The sequence below is a fragment of the Canis aureus genome, chromosome X, assembly GCF_053574225.1.
Source record: "Canis aureus isolate CA01 chromosome X, VMU_Caureus_v.1.0, whole genome shotgun sequence".
NCBI classification, from domain to species: Eukaryota; Metazoa; Chordata; class Mammalia; order Carnivora; family Canidae; genus Canis; species Canis aureus.
The window spans coordinates 16,585,765-16,602,714 of NC_135649.1; the positions used below are offsets into that span (position 1 = coordinate 16,585,765).

Consider the following 16,950-nt stretch of genomic DNA (forward strand, 5'->3'; position numbering starts at 1 on the left):
GTGGCTCATATTGACAGCAGCAAGGGATTTCTTTTTGTGTACAAATCCGCAGATTTCTTTTTCTTCTTTTTAATGCCTCATGACAGTGGAAGGTATTCAGACAGGACTAAAATGCCCCTCAGAGCACTTTCTTGTGTATCTGCATTGGTTCCAGCACTCTCTTGCCGTGTGAGTTAACTACTTGGAGTGCAGTTTGCTCATCTATAAAATGGGGGAAATAATTGTACCTACATTACAAGCTTGCTAGGAGAAACACATGCAATGAATAGAGACAAATGTACGTATCTCCCAGCATGGTGTCAGTGCATAGCAAGGTCTCAGTAAGTCAGTACACTATACCTACAAGATTAGTGAGGAAATGGAGCAGGGGCTTTGGAGATTTTCTTCTCATGTGTTTCCTTATGTTTGTCTGCTTAAGGAAAATGTCATAAAACAGCATACGTATTGAGACTGAAAACTACTCCAAAAGGGTCTATTTGTAAAGCCATGAAAATATTAACTGTTGTGTGGATTATACTGCCAGATCCTCAACAGTTTAGAATTAACACCTGGTGTTTAGTGGATGGAAAAGAAGTTTTGTTGTCATTGTGGATATCCAAAATGTTAAAATGTGAGGAAACATTTAAAGATCAAATGTTGGGCAGCCCAGGTGGCTCAGTGGTTTAGCGCCACCTTCAGCCAAGGGCCTGATCCTGGAGACCTGGGATCGAGCCCCACGTCGGGATCCCTGCATGGAGCCCGCTTCTCCCTCTGCCTGTCTCTGCCTCTCTCTCTCTCTCTGTGTGTGTCGCTCATGAATAAATAAATAAAATCTTTTTAAAAAAAATAAAGATCAAATGTTTTGTGGGCGCCTGGGTGGTGGAGTTGGTTAGGTGTCTGATTCTTGGTTTCGGCTGAGGTCATGATCTCGGGGTTGTGAGATCAAGCCCCGCATTGGGCTCTGCGCTCAGCAGGGAGTCTGCTGGAGATTCTCTCCCCCTCTGCCTCTGCCCCTCCCCACTACCCCCCATCCCCGAAAGCAAGCTCTTTCTCTCAAATAAATAAAATCTTAAAAAAAAATTCAATGTCTTGTCTGAACTCAGCTATTGATGTAGTATTGGACCTTATGTAAATTCACCTTATGTTAATTGACCAGAAGTCTCAGTGATAACATCAATAGTCAATTAACATATTTAGTATGTTCTATGTGTTATATACTACGTTCTTACAATAAAGTAAACTAGAGAAAAGATGTCCTTACAAACTCATAAGGAAGAGAAAATACATGTATGGTTCTGTACTGTATGTATCAAAAAAAAAATCCACATGCAAGTAGACCTGCACACTTCAAACCCATGTTTATCAGGGGTCAATAGCGCTTTAAAAAATCTTTCTTTCTTTTTTTTTTAATCTTTCTTTTTTTTAAGATTTTATTTTTTTATTCATGAGACACACACACACAGAGGCAGAGACATAGGCAGAAGGAGAAAGAAGCAAGCTCCCTGCAGGGAACCTGATGTGGAACTCGATCCCAGAACCCCAGGATCATGACCTGAGCCAAAGGCTCAACCACTGAGCTATCCAGGTGCCCCTCCCCACAAAAAATCCTTCAAGTTTAATCTTTGTCTTTCCTGTCACTTACCCAGAGTAGAGTAAATGTTTGTTGTTGTTTTTATCCTTTAGCCTCGCCTCATCCCACTGCAGGAGTAGAACCTTGAAAGCATCTAGGAGTCGTCTGAGAAGCAATCTTTTCTTTCTTGTCCGCATCACAATTGTGGTAAATGGAGGGAGGGGATCTTGTTCATCTGACCTTGGCAAATCCAACTGGAACTAACCAGCTAATTTCTGGACCCACATGGTACAGAGAAAGTGCAGCTAATCTGTGGCTCAGCTTCATGCCATACTAAACAGGCTAGTGAGGCTCGCACAGAGTAGCAGAAGATGAGTAGCATCATGGCTTCATGTTGGAAAAGCACAGGCAGCGTAAATATGCAAATATGCATTTCTTTTAACAAGCCTCTGTGCTTTGCAGACAGAAGAGGGGAATTGGTTCTCCATTTTGTATATAGAAATGGTTGGGATTAGTTGGAGGCAAATGGCCTGTACTGCAACCGACTTCTTGTTCTCTCCGTACCCCCCTCCGCATTGGGCAATTCTCCTGCCTTTTCCCAGCGGGGCACCAGTGCCTTTAGGTTTTCTGCGTCATCATCTCTAAACTTGGTTTCATGCCTCTCGTTTCCACGAGGGTCTAAAAGACTGCTAACAGCTGAAAGTGTTGTGCTCCCTCCAAATGTTTCCATTTTAGTAGGGGACCAGTCTCAGCACATGGAGGAAAAGGCCCGGGGTGGAATTTTTACTAGTATTCATTTTGGGGTTTGGAAGGGTGTGGTGCAGTGGAGAGTGTTCCTGGTTATATTTAATCTTTCAACTGCTCTGACTTTGTAATTCTTAGGCTTTGCTTTCTGTACTCCTCCCTAGAGACGTCTTCTAGCTCCTTCCTGTGGAGTGCTTAGTGCTACAAAATGAGAAAAACAGTATCCATGGGTAAACTCTAGTGTATTGGCCTTTTCTAAAAAGGAAACTGTATAGTCCAGGCAACTTCCCTCGCGCAGATGCAGTGACTCTTGCTGATGCAAGTTTCATTTTCTGATTAGGTTATTTGTCCTAATTTCAGCCAAGTACCCATATAAGTGAATCATGGCACTATTGCCACATATAGGCAGTCAGTTACTCTGGATAAGGAGCAACAGAAAAAGGGAGAGGTTTTGATCACAGTTTTTGCTCTCATGCCTTATTCTGCTAATATCTTCTTCTGCTTATTTCACACTCTACCCGTCTCCACCACACCTACCGAAGATACACATCCACATGCACACACCTTTTCATGCTCCTGTTAGGAATGATGGGCTAAAAACAAGTGAATTTCTTGCTTTGTTACCACTTTGTCATACATGTCATTAACACTTTCCCACTGATGTGCTCTAAGGGAGGTTAAGTGAATCTGGAATCCTCTGGGATACTTGATACTCTCTCCAGGGTCTGCTGCATCTTGTTCAGCCAGACTTTGGCAGACTAAAACAGAATGCCTATCCATTTATTCCTGGACAACTTTGAATCTAATATTGTGGCATTCAGAAACATATTTGGGATGTAATATCATTTGACTCTTTAGTAATATTGAGATTACCTCTTTACTAAAAGTAGATTAGTGTGTAATTTTTATTCTTTCAAAGATCTATTTATTTATTTTATAGTGAGAGAGCATGCACACGTTCACACGTGTGAGTCGGGGGAGGGGCAGAGGAAGAGAGAAAATCCTGAAGCAGAGTCCCTGAGGAGCACAGAGCCTGGGGCAGGACTTGAACCCAGGACTCTGAGACTGTGACCTAAGCCAAAATTAAGAGATGACAGCTTAAAAAAAAAAGAGATGACAGATTAACCAACTGAACCACCCAGGCGCCTCTAACATGTCGTTTTTAGATGTGATCGGGCTCTTCAGTCATATTGTTTGAATGCAAAACATTCATTGATCAAATGAGTAGTACAGTCGTGAATCCCAGAATAGGCAGACTTCTGTTGGCTCATATTTGCTTATATTATCTATATTGACACCTCTTCCCAGTGTGAAAAAAAATGGCCACTATATATTTTCATTCTAGAGACAGAGTTTAGGTCTTAAAGAATACGTACACAAAGAAGACAGAATTTTGTCTTGACGTGGCTCCCAGAAAACATGCAGATTAGCAATGACATGGATGGCTCTTAATAATAGGCCCATTACCAGTCATGTCCCACGTGAAAAGATATGTTTTATTCCTATCGCTGCATCTGGGAAAAGAATATTCAAACTTCTATAACTCCTGGAATGAAATGTTTTTAGAAGGTACATTTCCGGGATCCCTGGGTATCTCAGCGGCTGAGCATCTGCCTTCGGCTCAGGGCGTAATCCCAGAGACCTAGGATGGAGTCCCACATTGGGCTCCCTGCATGGAGCCTGCTTCTCCCTCTACCTGTGTCTCTGCCTCTCCCTCTGTGTGTGTGTGTGTGTGTGTGTGTGTGTGTGTGATAAATAGATGGATAAGGTTTTTTAATAAAAGAAGGTGCATTTTCATCCAGAACCTGGGCATCTGGTTTCCTATAGATAAATATATCTACATCCTTGGCTGGCAAATTAATAGATTGTACCTATGATTCAAAATACTTCTAGTTTCAAATACACATGTATGAGACTAGAAGAATTCTCCATACATTTTAATGCATTGAATACACTGATAGAACAATTAATTTGTACTTAAAACAACAGCTGACTGGTGTTTTCACTAGGGACAGTGGCATATCAGAATGAAGACAAAGTGAAATATAGTATTCATTTCATGTTTTATTGCTGACAGTTGAATAGTATTAGGAAGGCCAGAGGTCACATCTGGAAAAGTCACCTGAGGGAAGAGCCAGCACAGTTTCAGATTCATGAAGACAAACCAAGAGGGGCAAGGTCAAGCAGCAGAGACCAGGAACAGAGGCTGGGAGCAAAACGCAGGCCTGGAGAACTCTGGGTGGCATGGATTTAGGATCCCAGGCTGTTGGGACCCAGTGGGTGGTAGCAGGGAGATGAGGAGCACAGGAAAGGCAGTGTGGGTTGTGGCTATACTGAATCCAGTGATTGAACTATGCCCTTGGCAATGTGTCAGAAAGGCTCCACCACCTTCTTCATGGACTGTAAGGACTTTATGTAGGTGATGGACATGAACTGTAACCCATACATTCGGGTTTCCTGGAACTGGGCTGCGTATTGACATGCCTAGGTTTGCTGGGGACCCTGCTTCTCAGCTTGGCTCTCATTTCCCATCACTACTTCACTCTGACTCACTGATGGCCTGCCACATGTAATTAGGTGGCTCAGCTGCTGCTTTCACTTTCCCAAAGGTATACATACAGAGATTTGGGTCTTGGCTTTTACATTTTTTTTCTCCTGAGAGCCGGAGGAAGTGGCCTTTTGATAGTATAAAGGTTTGCTAAGTTGAATACTTACAGTGTCTGACAGTTTCAATTTCCTTTCTCATAGGTATTTGATCCTGATGACCTTTATTCAGGGGCCAACTTCTCCAAGGTCCTCAGTACTCTTTTAGCTGTCAACAAGGCAACAGAAGGTAAGCAGGGTTTGTGATTTATGAGTCATACATGACATGTTAGGATCCACAGGCTTCTCATTCCACCGGGGAGCCAACTGTGGCCAGGATTGTTCGATTGGTGCAGATTTCTCCTCTCCTCGAAAATAAATCGCAGTGGGTGTCAACATGCTTTCATTGTTCATAGCTTAGGATTTAAACATGCCTATCACAGATGTTCCTGTAATGCCCCCCATATAATGGCAAGAGCCAAGAAACCACTTCGTTCAAAGCTATGGAATAAGCAACAGAGTGTAACAAGACAGAAAATGAAAAGGAAGAAACCAGTTCTCTTTTTCATGAACTTCACAGAAGATAGCTGTTACTTCCCTGTCCCCACTAGAGCATGTTTTTCTCTGAGATTTTTGTATGTATCTGTCCATGTAAAGGAAGCCATCAGTAACCTGGCACTGGAAATGAAACCTCAGGTTCATAGGGACCGAAAAAAAAATTTTTATTTGAACGTTTAATAGCTACCACATTGGACATATTGAACGTAAAGCCGAGTAAATGTGAAGAAAATGCTGATACCTTGGAGTATAGCTTCACTCCTGTGAGACAGCACCTTACCTACAGCTGGGTGGGAATAACCAGAGTTAAAATACTTGAAGCCCTCACCGTGAGTCTAAGCAATTCTTTTTTTTTTCTTAAAGATTTTATTTATTCATGATGACCCACACAGACAGGCAGAGACTTAGGCAGAGGGAGAAGCAGGCTCCCTGTGGGGAGCTCGATTCGGGACTCGATCCCAGGACCCTGGGATCATGACCTGAGCCAAAGGCAGATGCTCAACCACTGAGCCACCCAGACATCCTGGGTCTAAGCAATTCTAAGAGCCATCGTTGGTCTCATCTTTGAAACAACTCTGGGGGTAGGTATTATTATTAGGTCCATATTTCGGATAAGAGAAGTGAGGCCCGCAGTTACCCAGTTAGAAAGTAAGTGGCAGAACTGGGATTCAAACCTACATTGGACTGACCCTGGGACCCTTATGGCCGAGCATGGGTCTTGATGTTCACACTGTTGGGAGAGTCCATAGGCTGTGTGCTCAGCACTGCCAGGTGCTACAAAGGAAGTGTTAGCTATGGTCCCCACCCTTGAGAAAATGACTGTCTATTTAGGGACACTCAACTTACCCACATGAAACAATTAGCGAACAAGAGCAGACAATATAGTCAAGTGCCAAATAGAATGGAGCATCTAGGAAGCTATCAAGTAATTATAGTTTTAGTCAAAAGAACTGTATATAATAGCAATAAATGTAAAAATACTTTTCTAGAGTTGTTCTTTTGCTATTTGGGAAAAAAATGCTTTTGAGCTATTGCAAGGCATATAGCAGAAAGTACAGCTAATTCAAGTAACTATATTTAACACACATGACAACTACCCAGTGCTGGGCAGGGAGGATCGTATAATTCTAACATTATGCCATACAAATTATACGTTCCTTTGCCAAACTCTGCTAGCAAGTTTTACAGTCTCTTCCCTTGCCACAGATATTTATAAAATACAAGGAGGTGAAAGTTAAAATCCACAGCATCAAGGAAATTACTTGGATACTGAGCTTGTCGCCTAGGGAATGTTTGGGCTTTAGACTTTTGCAGTTTATGTCTTTTAAAAATAAATGGAGAGGAAAAGAACCCTCATTTGAATTTGTCAAGGAGCCAGCTCCTCTCTTTATTTTAGCACACTGTCAGCGTACAGAAAACATCCAGCTCAGCGCTGGTCTGATCAAATTTCACAAGGTTTCAAGGAAGAGAAGATTCTTGAGTTTGATTTTTTAAAAGAAGAATACTGATATCAAGATTGCATCTTTCCCAGATATACAATTTTCTCTCGGATTATCCTTCTCCACCCCCCCCCCACCCTGAGGCTCTGGGGGAGAGTTTACATTACATCCGCCACACATACTGCTGCCTACGAGGAAGACAAGAACCACCCAGTTAAGGGCCAAAACACAAAGAGAGAAGTTTGAAATATTTCAAAGTAATAAGAGCCACAAACAGCTGTTTGGTACCCAATATAGTTCTGCCTTGGATAACAGGGCATACTGTTGCAACTGGTTTAAGAGGGGAGAGTTGTAGGGAAATGGGTTAAGAGAAAATGTGGCTCTGTCGCTGTTTTTCATTCTACTGGACAGCAATGGCCAGTAAGGTTACGCAGAAGGAAGTTGGCCACCAAGATGGAGGGAGGGGGAATGAAATACCCTTGGCATGTTCCTAATGGTAACAGTGAGGAAGACGGCCAGGGTGCCTTCGATAATGTCCCATGAAAGATGACTTTATGTTGTAGCAGTGTTTCTGACAGGAGTGGTTCCTTTTATCTTGCCTTTTCCTCTTTTCACAGATCAGCTATCAGAAAGACCATGTGGACGTTCTTCTCTTACTGCTGCTAATAGTTCTCAGACAAACCCACAGGGAGGAGTTGCTAGCACAGCTCCAGGCCTGCAAAGGCAGTCAAAGACAGTGGTAAGTATAGAACTCAATTCCCCTTGCCTGTTTTAAACTCCGTAAAATGAGATCCCTATCCTGGTTTCATCTGCATATGTGGTGAGATAGCCGGGTCTGTGTGTTTGGGGCGTCGCCCACAAAACGACTTTGAAACCCAGCGCCAGTTCGGGCTGGCCCACTGGCACCCATCAAAGGTGTGTGAGCCAGAGGGTCAGAGTGTTGGGGTTGAAGCCCCAGAGATGTTTTCCTTCCTTGAACTGAGTGAGTTGGTTCACAGAGAATGCTATGCAAGTGGAAGTCCTTATAACTACTTCCTAAGGGCAGTTTGCTGTTGTTTCCTCTACCCCTGGTTTATTAGGAGAACTAAATTGTGCCTGGCACAGAATAGGCAATCAATATATATTACTTGCTCTCATCATCGTTATTGTCATTTTGTTTTTCTCTTTGCATTCCTAGTGAGCCTGTGGGGAGCTTGCGCACTGGCATAGCCCAGTTATCTTTGCTTTTGGTCTTAATGGGAGCTTCTATTTGGGAGGAACCACCTATCTTTTGCTCTTTAGAAACCTTTATTCCTCGTCAGAAGCCACCCACTCCCTTTAAGCCATCAGGAGCTCTTACTTCCAAAACACTTTAACTACTTCCAAAGGGCTTAACCTTTTGGGATCACGATGCCTTTGAGGAGCTGATGAACTCTATGGTCCCACAGCCCTGGGACCCTCACAGATTGTGTGCAAAATCTCCTGTGTGTGAATTTATGCATGTGTGTCTTGGGTAAAGATCCGTTGTGCTCATTAGCTTCTCTAAGGGACCCACGAGAGGTTAACAACTCCCGATTTAGGTAACTATGGGGTATTTGATGTTTGCATATGACTAAAGCACAGCCAATTTAAGATATTCTTAGCAATTGGGAGGTGGGAGGCTGATTTTACGGGTAGATTAGTACCTAATCTTGGCCGTATAATTATGTAAGACTGTGTCTGCCTGTTGGTAGAGGCAGGGTGGAATAGTTTATCACTCTACTCTGTTTCACAGTTCATTTAAATAAGTATCTTTAGGTAATTGGCGAGGGAGAGGGAAATGAAAGCTATGGCCTCCTTCAAAATATACATTCTCACAAATGCAAAAGGTCGTGCGTGCTTCCGAGTGTCTTATTAGCCTCCCCTCACCCCCAGTCCCACTCCGCAGCTAAAAACTCAGGACTCAAGATTGAGATAGACCTGGGGTTTCATCCTTGGTCACCCCACCTTCTTTGCCTCAGTTCATTTAATTCCTGCCCCTGCCTCATGTAGATGAGTGCTTAATCTGGTGTGATTTTTTTTCTCTTAGGAGATGACGGAAAATGGGAGCCATCAGTTGATAGTGAAGGCAAGATTCAACTTTAAGCAGACAAACGAAGACGAATTGTCGGTTTGTAAAGGGGACATCATTTATGTCACCAGAGTTGAAGAAGGAGGCTGGTGGGAAGGCACGTTAAATGGCAGAACAGGCTGGTTCCCCAGTAATTATGTCCGAGAAATTAAATCCAGTGGTAAGTGGGTCTTTTAAGAGCCTTCTTGAATGTGCCTCTTGTACTTTCTTGTATTTCTACTAAAAATCTTGTACTTTTTTAAAAAAGATTTAATTTATTTATTTATGACAGACACACACATACACACACACACACACACACACACACACACACACACAGAGGCAGAGACACAGGCAGAGGCAGAAGCAGGCTCCATGCAGGGAGCCCGATGTGGGACTCGATCCCAGGACTCTAGGATCACACCCTGAGCCCAAGGCAGGTGCTCAACTGCTGAGCCACCCAGGTGTCCCAAATCTTGTACTTTTAATTGGTTCCCAGAAACTATTTGTTTTTGTATCTATATGCCCACAGTAAGAGTAGGAGAGAAATGCGGGGGTGGGGGGGGCATGGAAATCTGTGAGTAGATATTTTGAAACACAATTGTATTTAGATTATATCAAGGCAGCAGAAACCCCAAAAAGCAAAAGAATTCAAAGCTCAGATAGCTAACTGTTCCACCTTAACTATATCCTCTTCTGTCTACTAATTGTAGCTCATGTAATATAGAACATAGTCTTGCCTGCTGCTCCAAGGCTCACCATGGCAGAATACAATAATAAGACAGGCCGTGTGCTAACTTCCTTTTTTTAGCCCTACGCTCCTTAAGCAGACCTATGTCTAAATGCTTCAGAGATGTGTTTGAGAAATAATAATCGTCGGACTGCAAGAAGCTGTCTGGCTGCTTTGATTCTGAATAAGATTGTCCTTAACTCATTGCATACTACTAACTGCTTATCTTCTTTCATAATAATATCCAGAGAATAAAATCTAGTAATTCTTCATTAGTCTTTCTAGAACTTTCTTAGGTAACTTCCTTGCCTTTTATTATTATTATTTTTAAAGGTTTTACTTATTTATTCATGAAAGACACAGAGAGAGGCAGAGACATAGGCAGAGGGAGAGGCAGGCCTGGGCCAAAGGCAGATACTCCACCACTGAGCTACCCAGGTGTCCCACCTTTTATTATTTAAGAAAGTAGATCCTACCTCTCTATTAGCAAAGACCCCTGATACATAAAAATATGTCACAATCCGGATAAAATAGCGTTCAGTTATTTACATTATTATATCTCTTTACTTCCCCAAATTATTTACCCAAGGGCTCCTTTGAGTGGTTATCTCCTCAGGGCAGTTTTTCTTTTGTAGATGTCTTTATTGCTTTCTTAATGCCTCAAAATTAATACTATTAACTAATATAATTATAGGCTCACTGTAAATAAATTAAAACATTACAGAGATGTATAATGCAAATAATACGAATTCCTCTCTCCTTTGTACCCTCCCCCAGATAACCACCAACCATTAGGAGCTTTTCCCTAAAACATTTAATAGAAAGTTTAGTTTGCACACTTTCTCTGTTGTGTGTTGGTTTAAGGGCAGGGAATGCATCTTTTTTAATGGAATAGATGTTTACTAACAGATTTACAATTATATATGTATGTGTGGACTTCTTAGCATTTTTTTAAGATTTTATTTTTAAGTATCTCTACACCCAGTGTGGGGCTTGAATTCACAACCTTGAGATCAAGAGCCACACAGTCAACCAACTGAGCTGCTCAGGTGCCCCTTAGCATTTTTCTTTACTGGGAATCAAGATGTTTCTGTTGAGTCCTGAAATATTTTCACAGGCCTTGATTCGAATTTCCTTGGTTTTGATGATCCTCACAGCTGATTTTTACCCCTTGCTACATCTTTCAATTGCTTTGATCTGGTTATCAAGGTCTCTAACTTTCCAGATTCACTCTAGCTTTGTTCCTTGATTCAGTGTCTTCATCTGCAAAATTAAAAGCCCCAGCACTTGCTGCCTTGCCTGGGAATCCCAAGCATTGTTGAGAGGGCACAGGGAGTGGACACACAGCATGCCCTCATTATTGTGTCCCTTACTGAGATGCCTTGTAGCCCAGGCTGGCTGCTGTACTAGGGACTGCCCTGGGCTGTTGTCCTGGGCTTTGGACTCTTCTCTTCAGGTTTCTCCTATACTCTCTTTTGCTTGGAACTCAGTGAAGGACTCACATGGCAAGGTCTGGCCCTGATTTGAGCACTTAGGTAATCCTTAGAAGCATTTCACCCATCTGTCAAAGATAGATCTGTACAGTGTGGCCCAGGAAGTCTGCTAGTTAAATGAAATGTAATTTAAACTCGGTAGCCAGAGTGATTTTTTTTTCTAAATGGAACTTGAGTAATGGTTCCCCATCCCAAAAAGAGTAAAAGCCAAGGTCATCTAAGTAGTCTACAAGATCCTCCAGGATTTGGCTTCCCATTGGTCCTCTGACATCCTCTCTGACCTTTTTCCCCCTCACTCCTTCCACTTCAGCCACACGGGCCTCCTGGTTGCCTGTGCCAGACGGGCACCTGCCTCACTTGCTGACCCTCTGCTTGGGACACTGTCCCCAGATATCTGCATGACTGGTCCCCTCGCCTCCTCAAGTCTTTGCTTACTTGTCTGCTTTGCAGTAGTGCCTTTCCTGATCACCTGAGAAAACAACCTTATCCCCATTGCCTCTGTCCCCCTTCCCTGCTCTATTGTTTGGTTTACCACTTCTCCCCATCTAATATAATATACGTGTGCTTATTTATTTCATTTACTGTCTGTATCTTGCCATTAGAGTGTAAGTGCCATGAGGACAGAGATGTTTTTGTTTTGTTTAGGCTTAGTAAATATCTGTAAGATGAATGAATACTGTGGGGCAGGTCATTACATTCTGTTCAACCCATTCACTGAGCATCAGTTAGATACTGGGTAGTGGTAGAGCTATAATAGTCTGTCCTCATGGACCCAGCCTCTAAGGATGTTTCAGTCTAGTGTCAAGATAGGAGTGTATGTAACCAACTGTAACAAGATAGCACAAGGTAAGTAACACAGACAGAGCTCTAAGTCTAGATAAGATGCTGTTGGAGCAGTAAAGAAATTATTTTATTAACAAAAACCTCGGTGAGGGGAGAGCACTTAAATTGGGTCTTGGAGGATGAAAAGAAGCTTCTGCAGGTAGAAGATTAGAGGGCTTGCTCACTTCCGCAGCACATATACTAGAAGGTTAGAGGGCATTAGTAAGTTAAAGAATGGAACTTGGAGGGCAAGGCACTGACAGGTGGTAGGGTGATTTGGGTTGGGGGGAAGGTAAGTAAAGAGAAGTGGGGCCTTGGCTGGAGCTGCATGAAGAAGGGTGTCAGTGAGAAGCAAGGGATAGCATGTGGTTTGGAAAGCTCTTTCTAGTGGTAGTATAGAGGCTGGATGGCAGAGAAATGGTGAGGATAACTGACGAGGATGTGGGGAAGCCAGTAGAGACTCTTGCTGAGATCTAGGCAGGCCAGATAGTGGTCTGGGCCACTTTTGTGACAGTGGAGCGGAAGAAGAAGTGGGTGGATGTGGTGGAGACTGTCAACATACAATCAAGAAAATTCGCTGACAATTTGTTATGAGCACAAGGGAAGAGGTGAAGGTAACTCCAAATCTAGGGGTTTAGCTTGAGGGTGAGCTCTTTAAGGGCATGTAGTATCATGTACCTAGCCAGCCAGCAAAGGGTTTTTTTTTTGCCACAACTGGACCATCAGGCTCTGTCCTGGACTCTGGTGAGGCACAGAAATATAGACATGTTCATAGTCTAGTGGGGGGGCGCAGATCTCTTACCATGTAGCATGAGAAGTTCAGTGATAGAGTTAAATGCAGGGTGCTATGAAGAGTGGTGAGCAGAAGAGGGATGCCTGACTCACTGGACATGCAGGTCAAGGGGAATTTATTTGTCCTTGTCAACTTTCTGTCTCCATAGGACCTCATACAGTGCTTTAGGCACAGGAAATATAGGAAATGTTTGACACGCACTGAACTCCATTAATAGAGAAGATGGGATGAGGAGGGTATGTGTGAGTGTGTGTGTTGGGTGGGTTGTCAGGACCGAAGATGAGGAGTTGCTTTGGACATGTTGAGTGGAGATGCCAGAGAGTCATAGTTGTGAAGATTTGCAGCAGGTAGTTATCCTTCCAGATTTGGAGTCTGAGGGAGAGCTAAAAGCTGGTGATGAAACAGAACTGACAATATAAGGTGAGAGGCAAGAAAGTATAAACTGCAAAGCAGGTCAACAGCGGAAAGAGTGCGCTGTGGGTGGAGAGGTTGTCAGAGGCTCTGTGGAGGAGGTAGGGCTTGAGCCAAGCCCTCAAAGACAGGTAGTCTGTGGATAGGCCCAGATGAGAGGGGAGGGTGATCCAAGTCGTAGCAATGCGTGGGGGCAGGACAAAAGCCACAGAGGATCTGTGGTAGGATTGAGTCAAAGGGAGCCTGGGGGATGGTGGAGATCAGCTTGATGGAATGAGCTGTTGTTGGGAAGGAGGTGTTGAGCCTTTGTTGACCTGAATTCTTTCCCATCCCAACTTGTGCACCTTCACAGAGTAGGGAGTAGGCCAAAACCCATTGAGGAGGCTGCTGAGGGACATTTTAAGTTCTATGTGTGCTGTTTTGTCTTTGGCTTAGAAAATGCTTGTCAATTTTTAATGTCTGTCCGTGAAATTCATACTGATATATAAGCTTAGGAAAGGTTTATCTTTAAGGAGTTAAAAAAATGACTCAAAGGGGCCCCTGGGTGGCTCAGTCGGTTGGGAGTCTGCCTTTGGCTCAGGTTGTGATGTCAGGGTCCTGGGATCAAGTCCCATATCAGGCTCCCTGCTCAGCAGGGAGTCTGCTTCTCCCTCTCCCTCTGTGCTCTCTCTCTCTCTCCTCAAATAAATAAAATCTTTAAAAAAGTGATCCATAGATGAAATGCATCTCTCATAGAAATGAAATTGGCCACTCAGTTTTAAACCCCATTGCTATACAACCTCTTGGGTCATCTATAGAAGTTAAATCAGGCATCAAACTAAAGGCCTCCTGTCATCTCTTTCTGCTTACTCTTGGGTCACATATGTAGCACTGAGGTCACTCAAGTAGTCTGTAATTCTGACAAATTCATTCAAGGTAGCCTGGATACTGTTCATTCAGGCCAACATTACCCATTCTTTTGTATTGTCTTAAAAACAAAACAAGCAACCCTAGCCGGTGCAAACTCTCGCCCTGCAGATTGCTGTGCCGTGGGAGTGCTGTGCACAGTTTTCTTCCCTTGAGCCTGTCATCCACAAGAGCACTTTGTGCTCTGGTAAATGCCCTAGGGGAGTGGCATTTTAAGTTTTAGATTCCACTGTAGCTTTTGTCGAGAAGATAATTATGGCCAAAGCCCTGGGGGCAGCTTCTTCCCTCTGTTCAGACGGAGGCTGGTTTCAGAGGACTTGTGGAACTACCAATCTACTTCTGTAGAAAGTTAAGAAATAGAATATTTGAGGGGTGCTTGGGTGGCTCAGATAGTGAAGCATCTGCCTTGGGTTCAGGTCATGATCTTCAGATCCTGGGATTGAGCCCCATGTTGGGCTCCCTGCTCAGCGGGGAGCCTGCTTCTACCTCTCCCTCTGCCTCTGCCCATGCTGGTGCTCTCTCTCTCTCCCTCTTCCTCTCTTGAATAAATAAATAAATTTGAAAAAATAAATAGAATATTTGAATATCTCACACACACGCACACACGTGCACTCGCACCCTCAAACTCCTTTCAACATGAGCTTGAAGCTGAAGGTAGAATAGATTTTCATGAGTATGATGATAAAAGCCTCTCACCAAGGATGATGGAATCTGGAAAGTGGTGACATTATGAAGCCATTGTTCTCAGTCCTGCTTGCATACCTCTCGATTTCTTGTTACATGAGAAAAACCCTAATTTGAACAAAAATATTTTTCAAAGATTTTATTTCATGAAAAATGTATGTATGAGGGGCGCCTGGGTGGCTCAAAGGTTGAGCGTCTGCCTTTGGTTCAGGTCGTTATCCCAGGGTCCTGGGATGGAGTCCCTCATCGGGCTCCCCGTGGGGAGCCTGCTTCTCCTTCTGCTTATGTCTTTGCCTCTCATGAATAAATAAATAAAATCTTAAAAAAGAAAAATACATGTATGAATAAATTAGTCATTATATAAGCTACAGAAGCTACATTAAGGGCATTTGCTCCTCTGTTTGAATCAGATACGTTACAAATAAGAAAATTAGCCATTGTTACAATTTTCAGTCCTTTACTTAAAAATCACTGGTGACCTATAAATTAACGTGTTATTTATACATTAGACAAATTTCTGCCAATACATCAGGAACATGGTCAATTATGTCTCTTTTTCATTTTTGTCTTTGTTCCTTAGAAAAAAGCTAAGGGTTCTGTCAGGACTTGGCGTTAAAATTTTCCTGGCAAAATTTCCATGTCGAGGAAGTATTGAAGCAAGTATGATCAGAACAGATATTTTAAGCAAATTCTGTTTTCTGCCACCAGTTCAGTTAAAGGGTCATTAAATCCTTCTTCTAAAACTTATTAGCAAGAAAATATAGATATCACATGAGGAGATTAGGTAGCATTCTAATTAAATTTGTATTAAGGCAGATTAAGAAATGGCTCATCCTACTGATTGTAAACCAAAACTAGGATTGAGCTTTATATTTAGATTTCCTTTTGTAGTCCCCTGGGTATGTCACATAGATGTTTCCTTTTCTTTTTTTTCTTTTTTTTTTTTTTTTTTTGGCTCGAGATTTTGTATTCTGCATTTTGGGGCCTCCTTGCCCCCACTACATAGATGTTTCCTATCCAGAGAAACTAGTTGTCACTGGATTTCTTTTTGTCCAGTCACCATCACAGGCAATAGGACTCTGTACAGTGGCAAGGGAGGGGAAGGAACTGGAGGTTAATTGGAAAGGGATCAGGGCACCTGGGTGGCTCAGTGGTTGAGCATCTGCCTTCAGCTCAGGGTGTGATCCCAGGGTCCTGGGATTGAGTCCCTCATCAGGCACCCCACAGGGAGCCTGCTTCTCCCTCTGCCTATGTCTCTGCCTCTCTCTCTGTCTCTTCTAAATAAAATCTTTTTAAAAAATTGGAAAGGGATGTTTACATCAGGATTAGGAGGGCTTCTGAGGGCTGCATCTGTGTGATACTGCTATTGTTTAAGTTCTGTTATGCCAGATAACCCATCTGAATTCTTCATGACACTGATTGATGTCAGTGATTGAATTGAATTGAGTAAGAGTGGTGAGAGAGGCCACCTTGCCTTGTTCCTGATCTCAGGGGGTGTGCGCTCAGCCTCCCATCTCGCACCATTTATGTAAATGCTAGCTGTGGGTTTTTGGTAGATGCTCTTTATTCAGTTGAAGGAGTTCCACTTCATTCCTGTTTTGGGGGTTGGTGGGGGTGGGAGTTTTTTACCCCTTGAATGAGTGTTGAGTTTTGTCAAGTGCTTTTTCTGCACTGATTGATATTATCTTGTGATGTTTCTTTTTAGACTATTAATGTTGTGGGTCACATTGATTGATTTTTGAATATTTAACCAACCTTGCATCCCTGGGATGAATTCCATGGTCTATGGTGCTTAAAAAATATTGCTGAACTTTATTTGCTAATATTTTGTTAAAATCTTGTGCATCTATATTCATGAGGGCTGTTGGTCTGCAGTTTTCTTTTTTAAGACTCTCTTTGTCTGGCTTCGGGGCTGGGGTAATAGTGACTTCATAAAACGAGTTTGACGGCTATCCCTCCTTTCATTTTCTCTAAGGGACTATAAAGAATTGGTATTGCCTCTTCCTGAAACATTTGATAGCATTCTCCAGCAAAACCATATAGGCCTGGAGATTTCTTTTTCACGAGTTTTAAATTTAGAAATTCTATTTCCCTAATAGTTATAAGGCTACTCAAATGGTCCGTTTCCTACTGGGTAAGTTGTGGTAGTTCTTGTTTTCGGGAGAGAGTT

The 16,950-nt window shown here is 42.8% G+C and overlaps 1 protein-coding gene across 3 annotated transcripts in view; it reads left to right on the top strand.

Moving 5' to 3' along the window:
* The window catches only part of ARHGEF6 (Rac/Cdc42 guanine nucleotide exchange factor 6), a 101,730-nt gene that overhangs the window by 24,170 nt on the left and 60,610 nt on the right, over positions 1 to 16,950 (top strand). For all 3 annotated transcript variants that reach the window (XM_077889391.1, XM_077889390.1, XM_077889392.1), the window contains 3 exons: positions 5,042 to 5,126; positions 7,491 to 7,612; positions 8,921 to 9,122. In XM_077889391.1, coding sequence (XP_077745517.1) covers positions 5,042 to 5,126; positions 7,491 to 7,612; positions 8,921 to 9,122 — 409 coding nt within the window. The remainder of the gene's footprint in view (positions 1 to 5,041; positions 5,127 to 7,490; positions 7,613 to 8,920; positions 9,123 to 16,950) is intronic.